We start from the raw sequence: 20,191 nt of genomic DNA on the forward strand, positions 1-20,191 counted from the left end.
GAACTTCAATTCAGTTCACACTGAAAGGCGACTCTGCCTATTTTGTACTTTCCCAAACAATACACAAACTGAAACTTAGCACTTCATCAAAATTCACGCTTCTCTGAATTTTGAAATGAGGTTCTACAACAGAGTAATGTGAAAAAAGGGGGGCATATATTAAGGCAATGTGTACATAAAAATGAAAATAACCTACAAATACATTATGTCATGGGGTATTGCTTTGCAATAAAGTGCATGTAAGGCAAAACTAGCAAAGGTAAAGGGACCCCTGACCATTAGGTCCAGTCGTGACCGACTCTGGGGTTGCAGCGCTCATCTCGCTTTATTGGCTGAAGGAGACGACGTAGACCTTCCAGGTCATGTGGCCAGCATGACTAAGCCACTTCTGGCGAACCAGAGCAGAGCACGGAAATGCTCTTTACCTTCTTGCCGTAGCGGTACCTATTTATCTACTTGCACTTTGACGTGCTTTCGAACTGCTAGGTTGGCAGGAGCAGGGACCGAGCAACAGGAGCTTACCCCGTCGCGGGGATTCAAACCGCCGACCTTTTGATCGGCATGTCCTAGGCTCTGTGGTTTAACTCACAGCGCCACCTGTGTCCCAAGGCAAAACTGCACGCAAACATTTTTATATTCAGAGAAATTCAAGCTAAAATGGTTGCTTTTTTAAAAAATGCAAACTGTTGTGGAAATGTGGAGAACTGACCTTAAGACTAGAAAATGTAGAATAGGAGGAAAAACAGAATTGACAGATATGCCCACCTCTGCTTGGGAGCAAGTCCCACTTGAAAATAAAGGGATCTTGCAAGTCCATCACAGCTGCCTCGGATGAAGAAGTAAATGATCCTCCCCCCCAAAAAATATTGTGTTCCCAGTGACAACCAGACTTCCAGCTGCAGCTAACTCAACACTGATAGCAGGACAGGATCCTCCATCACAACTGAAGGCGGAAGGGCAGGCTGCATGCCACACCCAGCTCTGCCTTCCAGCACTTTGCTGCTGCTCTCAACCTCTGTTGCTCCATGGCAGGCATCCCCAACCTGTGGCCCTCCAGATGTTTTGGCCTACAACTCCCATGATCCCTAGCTAAAAGGACCAGTGGTCAGGGATGATGGGAACTGTAGTCCAAAACATCTTGAGAGCTGAAGATTGGGAATGCCTGTTCCATGGGCTTCCAGATGGTAAGAGCTGTTCTGGCAGGAGAACGATCTGCCCCCGGAGCTGGTGGCCGCGGGAGGTATTTAAGCAGATGGTGGTCAAGGATGCTCAAGCTGCAAGATCCTGGACTGCTGCCTGGCTGGTTGGTCTAGACAGCATCCAGGATCCCATTCAGCTCTTAAAATCCCATGGCAGGGAACCTGCTGCCCTCCAGATGTTGTGGGACTCCAGCTCCCATCATCATCATGGTCAGGGACAATGGGGGCTGACAACATCCGAAAGGCCACAGGGTCCCTCATCCCTGAGTAGTTTGCATTTGGTGAGGGAAACCTCAGGCCAGGATCATATGCTGCTCTCCCTAAGCCACGCCCCCTCTCCCCAGGCCACATCTTTAACCGGTCCTGATCTGCACCTTCCTTAATTGCCTTTGCATGGTTGGAACGTGCCCTCGATTGCCTCCTGCTAGGTCAGGTGGAGGGAGGGAGAGCTGCCTTTACGCAGGGTGTGCACATCAAAACCTCTGGTTTATGCCGAGCAGGGCTGTGCCCTGTTGCACAGAGGCAAGACTCTTGCAGTGCAGGAATCACAGCTAAGAGGCACACTCATGGCCCTGCCAACTCCTGTTTCTGGCCCCACCAATCCACCGCTGGAACCTTGGTAGGCTGTCAATGAAAGGAGGTGGCCTTCTGGTGGAAAAACAGGTCTCCCATCTCTGCAGTTGGTCACTTAGTTTGTGGTGGCCAAAGGTGCCAATGAAATGGATTGAGAAAAACCTTAAGAGGAGGAGAGTGAAGATCCAGCTGCAGCTGATCTGGCAGGCCTGAGCCAGCCACACCTGAAAGTTATCATTATTATTATTTTGCCCAGGGAGCCCTTCCTTCCCAAGCAAAGAGCCATCTGGGCTCTGATCCAGATCAGGACTGCAGTGTGTGTGTATGTGTGGCATGGAGAATAAGGATTAAAGCCCCCTTACCTCCCCCTGCCAGGGTCCCAGTCAGGAAAGGGGTGGGTGGGGCACACACCTGCTGTTTACTTTTATTTAAAAAAAAAATCACAAAATTGCTGATTGCATGAATGGCATCAGGTTCCAGCCTGGCCCTTGATGAACACAGCTGTGTGAACTTTGTAAGATGAGCTTTAAGAGGAGAAATGAGCACAGGCATAGATGTCCTTTCCCTGCTCGCAACACCTTCCTTCTACAACTAGGGAAAAGATGTGGCTCCACACAAGAGCATCTGCTTGGCATGCAGAAGGTCCCTGGCATCTTGAGGTAGGACAGAGAGACACCTGTGTCTGAAACCCTGGGGAGCTGCTGCTAGTCAGTGTAGGCAGTACTAAGCTAGATGGATCAATAGTCTTGACTTAGGACAAGGCAACCTCTTACGTTCTTTGTGTGGGTTATGGGCTCTCTCAGGTGTACATATCCAAATTCCTCCTTGAACCCTTTTCCCGGTTAAGGAAGCAATCCTAGTTACACTTACCTGGAATTAAATCCCACTGAACTCAATGGATTTTATTAGTAGACCCACAACTAAATTGACTTACCCCTTGAGCAGGCTTCGATAAGCTTGCACTGGCAGGGGTACAATCCTAAATTTGCCTATTTGCTTATAGAGCCTGTCTACTCAAAAGCAAGTCTCCCAAGTTCAGCGGCACCTCATCCCAAGTTAAGTTTGCAGTCTATAACAGTTCAATCCTAGCCATGCCCTACTCAGAAGTAAGTCCTACAGAAGCCAGCACAAGTTGCTTTTGGGTAAGCAGGGTTAGAATTTGTTATTTAGTGCCTGAATATATAACCCACCCTTCTCCTCCTTGGAACTCAAGATGGCTTATGTGGTTCTCCCGCACAACAATCCTTGCAGGTAGGTTAGGCTGAGAGTGAGTGACTGGCCTAAAGCCACCCAGGGAGCTTCACAGCCCAGTGAGGATTCAAACCCTGGTCTCCCAGGTCCTAATCCAGTACTCTAACCACTACACCACTACACCAACCATAAAACTGCTAGCACATTTGCAAAGCTGAGTAGGATCTGATGTGGTTTCAAATGGGATAGTGGGCAGCATGTGGTTGAGATTCCAGCATTGCAGGCAGTTGGACTGCTTGACCCACGGGGTCCCTTCCATCTCTGCAATTCTGACTGAGGAACAAGCTCTTGCCAGCTTCATTCAGGGTAAACGTGCAATCAGATCAGGCTACAAAGTTGGTGCAGAGGGGGAGGTTTTTGTCTAAATCCAGCTTTTCTTTGGGTATTTTAAGAGGGGGAGAGAAAGAGGCATCGATGCAAGCTCCCACCTTGGTACTCGGATCCTTGCAACACGAGCAAAAAGAAAACACATATATTAATTGCCCTAGCCAAATCCTCTTCCTCTTTCCAGCTGGCTCCCCTCCTCCTTCTCCGAACCTGAAAAAGTGGGGTGGGATGGCTTTCTGCTTAACTTGAGTCTCCAAAATTCAGCGGCTTGTTTAAAGGGGAGGGAGGGAGGGGAGAGAACAGCTTCTCCTGCAACGGGATAGCTCGCATTCTGCAAAGAAAGAAAGAGAGACACACAGAGAATTAATGGGAGTTTCTCCCCATTGTGCGTGAAGGCGCCCTGGAATGCGCATTGTATCCTGTTTGGAAGGAGCAAAGGTACGCGCGCGCTTTTTTTCTTCTCCCTCTCTTTCACCGTGCCTGGATTTTGCTACAAAAACACTATACCTTAAGAAGCGTGGATCGAGCTCGCGAATGCATCTCCCTTTGTCTGGACGGATCCTGCCATCCATGGGCTTCTCCCGAATGCCACAGTCTCAGCAAAGCCCTTTAAGGCTGGTCTGCTGCACACCGGAGAGGGCAGCTGTTTTTTGCGCCTTCTGCCTTTAAGTCTCCCTGCTTTCCCGTGTATGTGTGAGGAGGGAGAGGAGAGCTCGGTTGCTCCCCAGAGGGAATGTCCCCGGGTGACAGATCTATCTATCTCCCGGCAAGGGGGACAGAGAGTTCCAAAAGTGCTCTTTTGTAAAGGAACAACAGCAGCAGGAGGAACAGCGACAAACAGACCCGGCTGGGTCAAATGGTAGCAATGAACTTCCTTCCTCCGAAAATCGGGGACCTGCCAGAACTGTGACTTCGCTGCAACTTGCTGGAGGCACCTCCATCCTGGGGGAGGTGTGGGGCCGAGGATGGCAGCGATGGCGATCCATGCCCTCGCCCGGTACATCTTTGTCCTCAAGCTGCTTTTCCCTGCCTGCGGGAACAAGCTGCTGCCCAACATGTAGGTATTCAAACTTGTCTTTGGATTGGGGCCAAAGCCGGGCGGAAAACTTTTATATATGGGTGCTGTGTGGAAAAGGATAATGGTGGCTGAGAAACTGAACTGTGAAGTGGGAAGTCCTGGATTCAGATTCTGCTCTCTGCAGCTGTTCCTCCGTGTCCACCCCCTTTACCCATGGGCGTAGCAAGGATTTTTTTTTTTGGGGGGGGGCAGAACCAACTTGATTGGTCAGTTAAGTATTTCTATTGTTTTACTTGATCTAGGGGGGTGCAGCTGCCCATGCCACCCCCCCCCCACTCCAAATCTGCAGTATTGGAGGGGGGTTATAATACTGACCTACCTGGGAAAGTTGGTGTAGGAATTCCTGAGTTAATGATAGTTGTGGATTGCTATGATTACTCTAAGGTGCTATGGTGAATGCTAATAATGAGAGTTGGCAAGGTTCTGTATTTCTTTTCTCCTGTTGGACTCCTGTACTTTTATCATTTGTGGGGCAAAGATAATTCTGAAGGAGCATCTCCACCCCCATCATTCTGCCCGGACACTGAAGTCCAGTGCCGAGGGCCTTCTGGCAGTTCCCTCACTGCGAGAAGCCAAGTTACAGGGAACCAGGCAGAGGGCCTTCTCAGTAGTGACACCCGCCCTGTGGAATGCCCTCCCATCAGATGTCAAAGAGATAAACTACCACCAGACTTTTAGAAGACATCTGAAGGCAGCCCTGTTTAGGGAAGCTTTTGATGTTTAATAGACTATTGTATTTTAATATTTTGTTGGAAGCTGCCCAGAGTGGCTGGGGAAACCCAGATGGGCAGGGTATAAATAATAAATTATTATTATTATTCAGACAGTGTAGTTTTTTCTAGGCTGGAGAAAGGAAAATGCTTCACCTGTTTGATTTCTGCTTGGTGTACTGTTTTTTTTAAAGGAGCAAGAGTCCTTGTTGCTGCAGGCAACACAAAGAGCAGATGGTTTTAATTTCTGGATGATGACCAAGGGTCATTATGAACTTTCCCCAATATTTTTGAGAAATGCTTATATGTGCACAGCAGTTACTATCGTTGTTGCCATTTAACAGGTGGTGACGCTGAGACTTGATGAGAGCAATGCTGCGATTCCCAACCAATTTACTCGGGAGTAAGCTCTCTTGGGCACTAGGGGAACATTTCCTCCCAAGTAAACCTGTATAGGGTTGTTCTGTTACCAGTTCACCCAATGCTTGCCAATAACAGAAGTGGGGGCTGTTCAGTGGCACATCTGCCCAAACCCATCTTTACCTCCCTCTCCCCACCCCCTGCTCAGAGAATCAACAAAATGCTCTTACTTAGACATTTCAATTTATATTGTAGAACCGCAATTCTATTGCCTTGGGATTTGATCGAACCTCAGCTTTCCAGCTAATACAGATTTCAACACTTTGTACACTCAGCCATGTTCCTTTGCAAAGTTTAGTTTAAGTTGCTCTGGCTTAAAATGTGTAAAATGAGGTATTTTTTTTAAAAAAAATAATAATACCCCCACCCCGGAGGAAGGGGATTAGTTTACAGTGGTACCTCGGGTTAGGTACTTAATTAGTTCCGGAGGTTCTTAACCTGAAACTGTTCTTAACCTGAAGCACCACTTTAGCTAATGGGGCCTCCTGCTGCTGCCACGCCGCCGGAGCGCAATTTCTGTTCTCATCCTGAAGCAAAGTTCTTAACCTGAAGCACGATTTCTGGGTTAGCGGAGTCTGTAACCTGAAGCGTATGTAACCTGAGGTACCACTGTAAATCGGAGGTAGTCCATGTGGGGTCCTCCAGATGTTGTTGGACTTCCCAATTCCCATTCGTCCCAGCCAGCATGGTTAATGGGGAGGGCTGATGAGATCTGAACAACATCTGGAGTACCACAGGTTAGCCAGCCTAACCTGGATAGTGCATAGTGCTCAGAGCTGCAACCAATTAAACACAGTATTGGGCTAGATGAATAAAGAGACAGTGTGGAGTTAGTGGTTAGAGTTTCTGCCTAGAACCTGGGAGTCCAGGGTTCAAATCTCCCCACTCGGCCATGAAGCTCACTGGGTGACCTTGAGCCTAACCCACCTCGCAGGGTTGCTGTAGATTAATTGGGGAGGGGAGAACTTCGTGTGCCACTTTGAGCTCCTTGGAGAAAGAGCTGGGATATGAAAGCAACGCCATAAAATAATAAATGCATTTTGACAGTCTGCTCCCAGCCTTTGCCAAGCTGGTGCATCTGGAAGACACCAGGAGAATGAGAGCTAATCTACTCCATTTGCAAAAAAAGAAGACATCCCAGGTAGTTTAAATAATCTTTTCTTGCTCTCGTTGCAAGCCAGCAAAGGAATTTTAAGTGTAGGAGGCAGCCAGCATTTCCCCCTGTGTGTTGAATACTTCAGTGCCAAGCAGCAGTTCAGTAGGTAAAGCATTTTTCTTACCTTTCCCCCTGGCCCACATGGGAAAAGCTCTACCAGTTGAGTATCTGTGTATTATGCAGCTGTTAAAAGACTCACAGAACACATGCATGCAGAAAGTAATTGGTGCTCTGTGCAGTGGGACCTGTTCACTAGAGCAGAGGTGCAGGGCCTTGGGACTGGGGTCCAAATGTGGCCCTCCAGGGCTTTCTGTCTGGCCCCTGGAAATCTTCCCAGGCTGCACGCCTCTCACTTGCCCTGCTTTGCTGACTCGTGTTTTTGCCTGGCTGGAATATGCCCTTGAACTCCATTAATAGTTCCTGCTTGCTTGGATAGAGGACAGAGGCTTTTTGTGTGTGTTTGTGTGTGTGTGTGTGTGTGTGTGTGTGTGTGCAAACTACTGTACAAAGGCAAAATTCACATGGATTGCTCTGTTCACTTTTGCCCCTAGCTCTACCCACCACTGGCACATGGCCCTCAGAAGATGGTGCAGAAGGGAATGTGGCCCTTAAGCTGAAAAAGCATCCCTCACCCCAGCTGAGAAAGTCATGGGGCAGTCATGTTAGTCTCTTGTAGCAAAGTCAACCATTTAATGTTGTGGCCCCTGAAAGACAAATTTAGAAGCTTTTATGGGCTGCAGTAAAGCTCCACCTCCGACAGACGTGAACTGTAGTCCACGAAAGCTTCCGCTGTAGTAAAGTTATTAGTCTTTAAACATGCCACCAGACTCCTTGAATTGGTTTTCATTTTTGTGTGTGTCTTCTGCAACATGCCATCTATGCAGCAATAGTGGTGGATTTCTGCTGGACCATCTGCACATCAATTAATTTGGTTGTTCTGGAAGGCTTCCCTGATGGTACTGCATTGTTGCTGTGTAGAGGGGCACTCTTGCAGCATGGGACGCGGGTGGTGCTGTGGTCTAAACCACTGAGCCTCTTGGGCTTGCCAATCACAAGGTCAGCAGTTCGAATCCACGTGATGGGATGAGCTCCTGTTGCTCTGTCCCAGCTCCTGCCAACCTAGAAGTTCCAAAGCATACCAGCCCAAGTAGATAAATAGGTACCACTGCAGCAGGAAGGTAAATGATGTTTCTGTGCACTCTGGCCTCTGTCATGGTGTTCCATGCGCCAGAAGCAGTTTAGTCATGCTGGCCACATGACCCAGAAAAGCTGTCTGCAGACAAATGCCAGCTTCTTTGGCTTCAAAGTGGAGATGAGCGTGATACCCCATAGTCAAATTTGACTGGACTTAACCGTCCAGGGGGCCTTTACCTTTTTTTACCTACAGTGTAACAAAAGAGCAACACTCTCTGCCCACCCCCCAAACGACCCTGAACATTTGTGCTATGAGAAGTTGCAGGATTTCATCAGGAAGCTATAGTGGTACCTTGGGTAACATATGCTTCAGGTTACAGACTCCGCTAACCCAGAAATAGTATCTCGGGTTAAGAACTTTGCTTCAGGATGAGAACAGAAATCGTGCTCCGGCGGCGTGGCAGCAGGAGGAGGCCCCATTAGTTAAAGTGGTGCTTCAGGTTAAGAACAGTTTCAGGTTAAGAACAGACCTCCGGAATGAATTAAGTACTTAACCCGAGGTACCACTGTACAGGACATCTGTCCTGGAACTCTTGCAGGCTGAAACAGTATTGGAAGTGGGATTGTGTATAACTGCCCTGATACCACCATGAGCTCAAATCATCGCAAATGCAGAATAAAATGGATTTCTGGAAGGGTTTTCAGTTGTCCCACCCCGAGGAAGTGTGTGTTTCAAGGCTGCCATCTTAAGAGCTCAACCAGGAGAAAGTTGTTCACGCTGCTCAGTTGAAAGGATTGCTCATTTTTACGAGCACAGTATTTGCCTCCTGTCTTCCTCTCCTCACAATTAAAGCTTATAGCTCTGGCGCTCGGCATACGACTATGTGAATCTTTGGAAAGTTTCCTTACAAGCTTGAGCTCTGGCCAAGAGCGCCATTCTCGACTCAGCGAAATCTTTGTTTTCCTTTGTAAACCGAACCAGGATTGAACAACATAGTAAATCCAGACCATCTTCTCCATATGTTGTTTGCCCTGTGATGGGATATGTGTGTTAGGCGTTGGGGTTGAGGGCGGGGGGACAGGATCATGTCATTGATGCACTTTGCAAGACTCCACCATGATGACATTTCCCCTATTTCTGGAAAACTCGTTAAGTTTATAAGCTGAGCAACTTGAGGCAGGGATAACCTAGGCTGGTTGAGTGCAAATGCGTTCTGAGAAAGCCGTTGTTGTAGCCTGAATTACAACCCAGTCAAACCCCAGAAGGCTTGGATTCAAGTGGATTTATTGCCCTTTGGATTGGCTCACCGCAAATCTCCGTCGGCCTTTGTCAACCTGGTGCCCTCCAGATGTTTTGCACTACATCTGGAGGTTTATCAGATTGGCTGGGGCTGGAGCACACCTGGCTGGCAAAGGCTGGTCTGAGTATTCTAGTCCATTGTAGGGAGAAGATAAATTGGGTGCGGCAGGATGATTTGCTGTGGAAGGTTTCCCTGTTGTCTAACAAAAGCAGCAACAAGACATACCTGCTCTTCTGCCTAAACACCCTTACCTGGCCCATTGAACTCAATGAGACTTCTGGTTAGACATCCAAAGACTGTGCAGTTGGAATCCCTGATATATGGAAATTTGGATTTGTACTCTTTGGTCAACCGTGTGTGTGGCTCAAGGAAGGTGTGGTGTGGTTCAATTAACGGAGTTGGGAGAGCAGATAATGGGAGACAGTCTTCTCTCTCTTGGGGTCTTGGAGAGTTGCTGCTACTCAGAACGGATAATATTGGCTCAATGGGCCAGTGGTCTAACTTGAAGCGAATGCTGTGTGTTCCATTGAGGAAGGAGCCGTAGCTCATGGTAACAGCATCTGCTTTGCATGCTGGAGGTCCCGGTTCAATCCCCGGCATCTCCAGGTATCAAGCAATCAATAGATTTTATTGCATTAGCCGTGTGGCCATAGCATGATATACATAGAAATAACAACATAAAATGGGGGTGGGGAGGTAAAGGTAGATATCGTCCTGGGCGAATACTTAAAGGGAAAAAAAAAATAACAGAAGCAACAGGGGATTTAAAACATCGAGTGACCGATAGTACAAAAACAAAAAGACAAAAAACTGCTGAGGCAGGTAATTCTGCGGAAGACCCCTGCCTCAGACTCTGACAGTCAGCATAGATAATACTGCATGGACACTCTGGCTCAGTTCAAAGGCAGCTTGCATGTTTGGGTCCTCAGCGATCCAATTGCCAAATGAATGCGCTCAATCAAATGTTTGATGTGCTCAGAATGGGAGTAAAAGCACTCTGTGTACTCTCAGGAACACCCTTTTGTCCTTAGGTTTGTTTTTGTTTTTAAAGGAAGCAAAGCTCTACTCCATTTTGGATATACTTAAAAGGGTTATATCCAATGCTGGACCTACTTGGAACAAGCCCTTTGAAATTAATGGACACGACAACTTTAGATCCATTAATGTCGACAGGTCTGCTCTGAGTAGGGCTAGCGTTGGCTGAGACCCAAAGCCTTTCAACTTCACCTGCCAAAAGCTCTGAAAGCAAAAGTTGGCAGTTCTGCAGCCCAGCCCAGGACAGCGTTTATCTCTGCACGTCCTGGTAAAGTAGAGACAGGTGGGGAGGATTCCCCCCTCCCCCCACACATAGGTTTTATCCTGAGGCTCCCTTGCAGCCTTTAATCTAGCCCTGTTAGCTTAACTCATCATCACTGACTGGAACACTTCTTTTGATGAGCTCTTGATTTAGCTTAGCACATCCTGCCTCTCTGTTCCAGCTTCCCTGGAGACAATAGATTTCACTCTCAGGACACGGTTTTAGCTGAATGAAGAACAAAATTAGCCTGGCTGTAAACAAACATTTCTGTTTGGGGGTTATGGAATCCTGGAGAGCCAAACGTGACTCGTGCAATGTCTGTAGGATTGGCGTTTCCTCACCTAGAGTGGCTGGGATGCTGGTGTAGTAGTTAGAACCAGAGTGGGGGGCTTTCTTGGATCTCGAGGGCCACATTCCCTAGTGGTCAACAAGGGGGACACACACACGTCAGTGGCTGGCAGGGCCAGAGGCAAAGTGACTCTTAACTTTGTAGTTTTCCAGCCAGCAAAAAGCAAGTGGGAAATAGGAACAAGGAGAGAGTGGGCAGTCTTTATATTGAGAGGCAGGGGGTGGGGGGTGGAATCTGGGTCGAATCCAGCATTAATTAGAGCAGATGCACCAAAATGAATGGGAGCAACTAACATAGGACCATTCAGGAGGAATTGTTGTTGTTGTTTAGTCGTGTCCGACTCTTCGTGATCCCATGGACCAGAGCACGCCAGGCACGCCTGTCTTCCACTGCCTCCCGCAGTTTGGTCAAACTCATGCTGGTAGCTTCGAGAACACTGTCCAACCATCTCGTCCTCTGTCATCCCCTTCTCCTTGGGCTCTCCATTTTTCCCAACATCAGGGTCTTTTCCAGGGAGTCTTCTCTTCTCATGAGGTGGCCAAAGTATTGGAGCCTCAGCTTCAGGATCTGTCCTTCCAGTGAGTACTCAGGGCTGATTTCCTTCAGAATGGATAGTCCATGGGACTCTCAAGAGTCTCCTCCAGCACCAGAATTCAAAAGCATCAATTCTTCGGCGATCAGCCTTCTTTATGGTCCAGCTCTCACTTCCATACATCACCACTGGGGAAACCATAGCTTTGACTATACGGACCTTTGTTGGCAAGGTGATGTCTCTGTTTTTTAAGATGCTGTCAAGGTTTGTCATTGCTTTTCTCCCAAGAAGCAGGTGTCTTTTAATTTCATGACTGCTGTCACCATCTGCAGAAAGTACAAGAAAGTAAAATCTCTCACTGCCTCCATTTCTTCCCCTTCTATTTTCCAGGAGGTGATGGGACCAGGGGCCATGATCTTAGTTTTTTTGATGTTGAGCTTCAGACCATATTTTGCGCTCTCCTCTTTCACCCTCATTAAAAGGTTCTTTAATTCCTCCTCACTTTCTGCTATCATAGTTGTGTCATCTGCATATCTGAGGTTGTTGATATTTCTTCCGGCAATCTTACCACCTGGAGCAGGAACCGGCAAGCCATTCCAGTATCCCTGCCAAGAAAACTCCATGGACAAAAACAGCAGGAGGAATTAGGTGGATACAAGAAATTATTTTCAGATAGGACTGATATTGGATCCATTTCCATCCCTCAATTTCACTTGAATTGTGTTTTCTTGCATTATGCTGCTAGCTAATTCTATGTAATGATGCATTCCTGAAAGGTTATTTCCTCCCCCCACCCAAAATAGTGTGGGTGTGGTGGTGGTGGGGAGGGATTCATATCATAATCACTAGGCAATCCATATCATCTGTATGCCAATCCCTAAATTATTTTGAAAGAAGGCAGCCGTGATGCCTACCTTGAAAAGTAGGGGTGCACCACCTGTTTTCACCCAGAGGGCTGCATTCTTTCCTGAGGGGCAGATGCCAGAGGGAAACGTAGCAGGAGCGATACATGTAAATTTTGCCTTTCTATGGTAGGCTAGTTCCTACACACACTTTTTGGCATCATCTGTCCAGGCAAGAGGAAAGCATGGCCAAAGATCAAGGACGTATTCCAACCGGGCAAAAGCAATCAAGGAGGGTGAGTTACAGGTGTGGCCCAAGGAGAGGAAGCATAGTCTGAGGGCCGGTGAAAAAAAGCCTAGAGGGCCAGGTTTGTCCCCTGTGCCTGAAAAGAACGTCCCACTGTTCAGCCGCGCAAAGAAATAACATCTTTCTTTTCCCTCCAGGCCAAACGTCTGTGCAGAGCGACAACTTGCAATGGTCAGTCACCGACAGCCACGCATCAGCTCCTTCTCTCGGTTGGCTAAAGTGTGGAATCCAAGTTGTCGAGGGCATCCATGGTGCTTGGGCTATGAACGGAGGTACGTGCTGTCACTGCGCTGGGTCTCCCGTATTTGTCTTGTTGCTCTTTCCAATTGCTACGTTGCCTGCATCTTGAAAGCTTGGTGGAGCAGCCTCTCCACCCCTGGACCATAATGGGATGCGTTCAGTGTCAGTTACATTCAGAGTGGAACCGTTGAAGTTAATAGACACGACTAACTTAGGCCCACTGATTTCAGCTAGTAGGACTTAGTTGGCGTATAGCTGTCAAAGTGAATGGGCCTATTGCAGTCATGCTCACTGATTTCATAGGGCCATCTCTGAGGCTGCACCCACACCTTCAGTTAAAGCACTATTATACCAGTGCTTTAAATGGCACAGCTTTAATATCTTCCCCTAAGGAATCCTTGGAGCTGCAGTTTATTAAGGGTGCCGAGCAGGCTCCCCCCCCCAGAAAAAAGGGGTGCCAGAACTCACCATGAACGCCTCCCTTGTTCTCTTATAATGGCAATGGCGCCCACCTGAGAGGTGGAAAAAAAGCCCGGGCACTGAGAATTGTTATGAGATCCCTATTTCCCTTACAGAGCTACAATTCCCAGAGTTTTTGGGGAAGATTGATGGTTAAATCACTCTGGGAATTGTAGCTCTGTGAGAGAAAGAGGGGTCTTCTAACAACTCACAGGACTCTTAAACTACAGCTTCCAGATTATTATTTATTGGGAGGGAAGACGTGCTTAAACTGGTGTCATACTGTGTTAAATGTATGGTGCAGATGCGGCCTGAGTAGGACCAACCTTGGACACAACACAGTATAAATATATGAAGTTGCTTACAGCTGGGCTGGCTAACCTTTGTGCCTACAGATGTTTTGGGACCACAACTCCCATCTTCATCCCTGACCATTGGTCATGCAGGCTGGTCCTGATGGGAGCTGGAGTTCAGTAACATCCGGAGGGGCTCCCCACCCCTGCTGTACACAAAAACCAAACCATTGGTCCATCTAGATCTGGATTATTTAATTTTACCGCAGTGGGCAGCAAGATGAATAATGCAGTTTTGGACAGCAGATGAACTGCAGTGGAATGGAGACAGTGCTGCATGCAACAAATATAGAAACAGAAAACGATGGCTTCTTGCATCTCTACTCAGAGTAGATTCATGTCTATCAGTTTCAGTGGGTTCACTCTAAAGAGGACTAACGTTGGGTGCAACCCTGTGTCCCTGAAAGAAATGAAGATAGCTCCTTCTTTCTTTCTTTTTTTAAAGAAAGTCCTGTCTTGTATTTAAGGAATCCCTTGCAGCCTGTAATTGTCAGCAATTACCTTGCTGATGGAGAGCTGTCCACCAGTAAGGCTGAACTTACTGATTTATTTCTTCTTTTGGTCTCAAAGTCTGTGTCTTTGTCTGGTGCAGAGAGGACACTTTGAAATGTGAGGGGCTTTGTCTGCTGCTACAGCACTTCAAAGGCTCAGAATCCTCCGTCTTGCAAATGTTCGGCTCGCTCTCATGCGATGAATCTCCCTCCATCCCCTCTTTTTAACATTGTAAATCAGGAAGCATAAACACAATCTCTCTTCTCTTCTCCGTGAGACTCTAGCTGCTCTCTTCCTGGCTTGAAAAACATGCACGTTTTTGGCACGCAAAGTCAGAGGGGTTTGTGCTTACTGTCAAGTCAGAGCACGGCAACTCGGTAAAGTGGTAGTAAATCCCAGGTTATACCATTGCTGTGTATATTATTTTGCAAGAGTTACATAAGCAAATAGGCAGGGGTCTTGTCCCTAAGACAGAGGCTGTGCTATCAATATTTTAACTGTGTTTGTGTGGCTGAAACATTACCCCCCCACACATTTTGTCCTGGAAATTTGGGGGTGGGGGAGCCCATCTCAACAGTTCCTTCTCGGTCACTTTTTCTCCCTCCTGGAAGCCTATGGGAGAATCCTGGCATCTCCATTAGGGTTTGCCTGAAACCCTGGAGAGCCAATCACTGCTGGCAATACTGAGCTAGTTGTGGACCAATGGACTGACTCGGTATAGCAAAGGGCTATAACTTGGTGGTAGGGCATCTACTTCACATGCAGAAGGGTCCCATGTTCAACCCAGGGAGTGTTCTGTGTATGAAATCATGGAGAGCCGCTGCTGGTCAATGTAGATGATCAGCAGTGGCCAGGGCCCATTGAGACTGGTAGGGTGGCAAGCAGGGAGCAGCCCAATTAATTCCAGTTTTGACCCCTATCCTTCTCCCTGCTGAGTTCTACAAGGGGCAACTCTGACGTGAGGGAGGAAGTGGAAGCTGAGAGATCATGTGGCCTCTTGGACTAAGAGAAGAAGGCAGGCTGGTAGGGGCTGACTAAGAGCAGTATGGACCAACCTCCACTGTGCTGAGCTAGATGGGCTTACGGTCTGATGGTATAAGGCAACTCAAGAGCTGGCTCAGTCATAATCTCAGGGTTGTGGGTTTGAGCCCCATGTTGGGTAAAAGGGGGGAGCGCAGGGGGAGCGCACCGTCCCGGCACCATTGGGGAGGGGGGGTACCATCACGGCCGCCCCGGGACACCCCCTGCAGATGGCCGTCACGCCCCCAGGACACACGCCACGCCCCCACAGGTGGCATGCCATGCCCCCAGGACACTTGCCATGCCCCACGGGGCAGCGTGCCATGCCTCCGGGATGTGTGCCATGCCCCCAGGATGCACGCCAGCCATGCCCCCGCCTGCTCTCCACTCCCAGTGCCGAAGCATGCAGCTTCGCCACTGCCTTCCAGCTCAACAATTCTGTAAACTTCCCTGTGTTATTATTGAGCTTGAGTTGGGCTAGATTTCAGCTGAACATCAGGAGGCTATATTTTCTTTTTAGTGCAAGTTTTTAATATATATAAGCTTAAATACATGTGCCAACTAGCATATCTCTATATCTGAAGTTGTCTTCAGATAACTCTCAGCTCAGTAAATGAAAGGCAGCACCTGCGGGTGAAGATCTTTTCATTTCTTTATCCTTCCCTATTGCTGATAACACATCAGAAGCACAGCAGCTTTTGAAAATATTAATCAACAAGTATGTATTTCACTTGCATTACCCATGTTAATCAACCTTAAAATAATAGTTGGCTGATCTACCAGTTAAAGCAGTCAAAGTTTGGAGCTGGGTTCATGATAAGCCTTCAGAGCTCACTAGAACCAAAAGAGCATTTAAAAACACTAATAAATGAGTGTGAGTGTTACTAATCAACAGGTATGACTGTGTCTTGCTCCCCCCTGTTAATCAACCTAAAATATTAGTTGGCTGATCTACCAGTTCAACCAGTCAAAGGTTGCAGCCCATCTATACATAATCCTTGGGAGTGAAAGCTCATAGCTCCGCTGTGTATGGTTCATATCATGCAAAGTATGTTTCCTGGCCTCTGTGTTGGCTTCTGGAGCTGTTTCAATTGGCCAACACTGGGCTGTGGAAGCAGATGAATCGGGAGCTTGGCTGCAGCATTGCGGATTTCCTTGATGGGACCAGGGAGGCACAGCAGCTGCTCCACTTTTTTTTGTTATAAGCAGTTGTGTGACGAAGATTGGACAACAGGGGCACTTAGCCATGGGCATGGCCCAAGCAGGGGTTGCAAAATGGCAGGCAAAGGGCACGCACCACGTTGGCAGTTCTGGAAGAAGTCGCACATTATTTAATGTTTTAATTTTTGGCAGGGAACAGTTATGACCGATTTTGCCTTGTCATTCCAGGAGTATGCAGTTATGTAACTTTAGACCAAATGTGGGGAGCTTCAGGTCCAGGGGCCATATGTGCCCCTCCAGACCTCTCTGTCGTAAAATTATAGGAAGGCACCCAACAGAGGGCTGTGGCGATCACACAGTGTCCCCGGACGTTTCACCGTCTATTGATCCCTGTGCCACCACTTTATTTCTCGCTGCCACCACCCAGGCCCTACCTGGTAAAATTCTGAGTCCAGTCAGGGTTAAATTGGAATGTAAACTTCTGTTTATTTATTGCAGTTTAACAAGCGTGTGGTTTCATAAACGGCATCGGTCAATAACAATCATGGGGTGCCTATCCACACCTATAAGTTCCGCTAGCTGCTCTCACTCACTAAACCAGCTCTCAGATATTTACTTGTCTTCCTAGCTCCTAACTGTTCCTGACTCAGCTTATTTCGCTACACTAACTCAACCTACCCACAGACTCTATCCCCATTCACTCCCACTCCAACCAACCACCCAACTCCCAACGAGTTTTGCTCCTCCCAGAGCTGGTTTTATAGTCCCACTGACTCCACCCCCTGGGTTCTGATTGGGTAACCTGTTTAACTATTTCCTCTCCAGCACTCTCATGTTAATGTCACAAGGGCCATCCAGCCTTCAATGAAATGAACTAGGATAGCGAGAGGAGGTTCTTAGCATTTTGAGAGACCTGGATTTCCTTAGATACCAGATGATCACAGTAGTCTTTAACATTAGGAACAACTATAGATTTATTAATGGCCCTTTCTCTGATGTGCATCAAATTTATGAATGAAGCCCAATACAGTGTTCAAAACATACCCATTAAATATATATATATGGAGAGGGAGAAAGGGGGAGAGAGAGATTTCTTCCAGCCTTACGAGGAGACAAAATGGATTGACTTTGGGACTCTTTGCTGCTGAGCCACAGAGGATGGGGGCAGTGGCGGAGCTAGCCGCTCAGGCACCCAGAGCGGCACACATGCCGTGCACCCAGGGGGTGGGGTGAGCCCCCAGGGGGGTGATTGGTGCAGCGATCGGCACCCAGGGAGGCAATCGGTGCCCATTGGGGGCAATTGGCGTGGTGATCAGCGCCCAGGGGGGCAGCGTGGAGATCTGCTCAGGGCGGCGGCGTAGTGATCCGCCTTGGGGGGGATTTTGTCACCCCCTTAAGGATGACACCTGGGGTGGGCCGCCTCCACTGCCCCCCTTCCTATGCCCCTGGATGGGGGAGCTGCTCAGGGCTAGGGGGAGCTGGGGGTCTATTGCCCCAAGGCCCTCAAAACTTGTAGCTGACCCTGGGTCAAAAGACGAAGGTCTGAAAAAAGTCTGCCTGTAGCCAAAGGGCTCAAGCTGGCCTGAATGGCTTTTAAGGAATTGTGCGCACCCACATTCTCTCCCTCTCCCTCCCTTTCCTGTGAGCAATACATATCTGGAAGGTAGAATTCTTGACCTCCTCCATCCTGGAGCAACGGCGGGCTCTGGAGACGAGAACAGTGTTTTTTGCCAAGCCCAGAGCAAGACGGCCAGAGTGGTTCCACCTGCCCTTCCTCTCCCCGCTCCTCTGGGTCCTGTTAAGTAGGGCTATTTTTCTCCAGCTTAGTTCTCAATGCAATAAGGAGCCATATTAATTTTTATTGCGCTCGACAACATGAGCATTTATTGGCATCCCTCTTTGAAACCGCATTGCCTGATAGTTCTCCTCCTTGCGGGGAATCCTTCCTAGGTGGATTCTTCTGCCAACTGGCCGCTCCCACTCTGTGCCTCTAGCTGTACTACCCGGGTCAGAAACCAAACCTGTCAGATTGCAGCAGGGCACCTTGGCCTACCTGTTGCACGAATAGAAATGTTGGGTGCTGCCATATGCAGAGTCTAACCAAAGTTCTAGTTGGAGAAGAGAAGCCTGAGAGGTGATCCGATAGCCGTCATCAAATATCTAAAGGGCTGTGGCGTGGAAGATGGAGGATTACGAAAGTTGGGTTTTTCCTCCTCTCTCTTCCGAGCAATGGGGTTCCAGACTCCTGTATCTGTGTATCTTTGGAAGACTGAGACACAGTGGAGACTGTCATAGCCATAAGAAATATGGTTTATTTGCCTATTTACACCTTCAGTCTGCATGGAGGGGGTCCAGATCTTACAGCATGGCCATATCAAGAGGGGGTTGTCCCCCACAGCAGTGCAGGCAGCCTTCAGCCAACCTGCCCAAGATGGACTCCAGTCTTTTTTCTGCCATCTTCTTCCCAGAACCCCTTGCTCCAAAACTCTCTTTTTCCTGTCACCTCAAACACCCCCCATCACCTGGGATACATCTGTCTCCCCAGGCCAAAGGATTCCTCTCTGAGGGACCATCAGCCCCTTTTGCCAGGGATTCCTTGCCTGGCACAGTTCTGCAGCTTGTACTTTTCATCCATATCTCAACTAATCAAAATCCTACCATTTATCCATTTCTAGGATTTGGGGGGGGGGTTTCCCTCCCAAATCCAGTGTGGTGTAGTGGTTAAGAGCGGTGGACTCGTAATCTGGTGAACCGGGTTCGCTTCCCCACTCCTCCACATGCAGCTGCTGGGTGACCTTGGGCCAGTCACACTTCTCTGAAGTCTCTCAGCCCCACTCACCTCACAGAGTGTTTGTTGTGGGGGAGGAAGGGAAAGGAGATTGTCAGCCACTTTGAGACTCCTTAGGGTAGTGATAAAGCAGGATATCAAATCCAAACTCCACCTCCTCCTCCTCCTCCTCCTCCTCTTCTACTTCTTCTTCTTCCATGACATGGAGCAAACTTTTTTTTCTGCTCCTTCAGAGGGTAGGATCCAAATCAATTCACGTTGCAAGAAAGGAGGATCCGACTAAATATTAGGAAGAATTATCTGATGGGAAAAGCCATTTGACAGTGGAACGGACTCTCTTGGATGGTGGTGGGCTTTCCTTCACTGGAGAGTTTTAAACAGAAGTTGGGTGGCCATCTGTCAGCTGTGATTCCTGAATCGCAGCCAGTTGGACTAGATGACTCTTGGGATTAGCCAAATTCATGGAGGGCAAGGCTATCAATGGTGACTAGCTATGCTGGCTATGTTCTGCCTCCACTGTTAGACGGAGTATGACTTTGAATACTAGGTCCTGGAAATTGCAAGTGGGGAGACTGCTGTTGTGCCCAAGTCCTGCTTGCAGGCTTCCCAGGGGCATTTGGTTGGGCTAGAAGGGCCACTGGCCTGATCCAGCAAAGGTCTTGTTGGGTCCTCCTACCTCCTGTGTGTAAGCAGCTTGCGAAGAAGTCTCTTGTCACCTAAGAGAGTTTCTCAAATCCCAAATAATTTCTCCTGGTTCTAAACAACTCACACCCTCCTCTTGATGAGAACTGTTAACTGTGGAGGGAATGTAACAATGAGTTTTCATTCATTTTTTTCGAACCTCGGCATGCTTTCCTTGCAGGACATCTGCTCCATCACTTATATTAAACCTGTGGATTTTTAAAAAAGCCGATTGCGTGACGTTGAAAGCAATATCTGTTTTGAGCACAATGGAGAAGGGAGTCTTTTTGGCAGCACGCAACCCAGTTGGGCTTTTTGCCAGTTTGCGAGCTGTTTTGCTGTCTAATGACTGGATATTGCTTTCCCAGACACATCTGGGCCCTGATTGCTTTCTCCATGCTTGGCTGAAATGGGTAAAATATTTTCATGTTTTCCACCACCCCGTTTTATTTCTCTTTTCCTCCTTGCAAAACTAGACTGGAGATGTCGTACATTTGGATGAAGCTGGGTTATGCCTTAAG

At 48.1% G+C, this 20,191-nt stretch overlaps 1 protein-coding gene across 4 annotated transcripts in view; it reads left to right on the forward strand.

The window, feature by feature from the left end:
- Nucleotides 1-3,637: 3,637 nt before the first annotated feature.
- MEGF6 (multiple EGF like domains 6) overlaps nt 3,638-20,191 on the forward strand; it is a 210,854-nt gene continuing 194,300 nt past the window's right edge. For all 4 annotated transcript variants that reach the window (XM_053400632.1, XM_053400636.1, XM_053400635.1 and 1 more), the window contains exons 1-2: nt 3,638-4,407; nt 12,614-12,748. In XM_053400632.1, the coding sequence (XP_053256607.1) occupies nt 4,316-4,407; nt 12,614-12,748 (227 nt within the window). In that variant the 5' untranslated portion in view covers nt 3,638-4,315. The remainder of the gene's footprint in view (nt 4,408-12,613; nt 12,749-20,191) is intronic.

The sequence above is a fragment of the Podarcis raffonei genome, chromosome 8 (assembly GCF_027172205.1).
Source record: "Podarcis raffonei isolate rPodRaf1 chromosome 8, rPodRaf1.pri, whole genome shotgun sequence".
In the NCBI taxonomy this organism is placed as follows: Eukaryota; Metazoa; Chordata; class Lepidosauria; order Squamata; family Lacertidae; genus Podarcis; species Podarcis raffonei.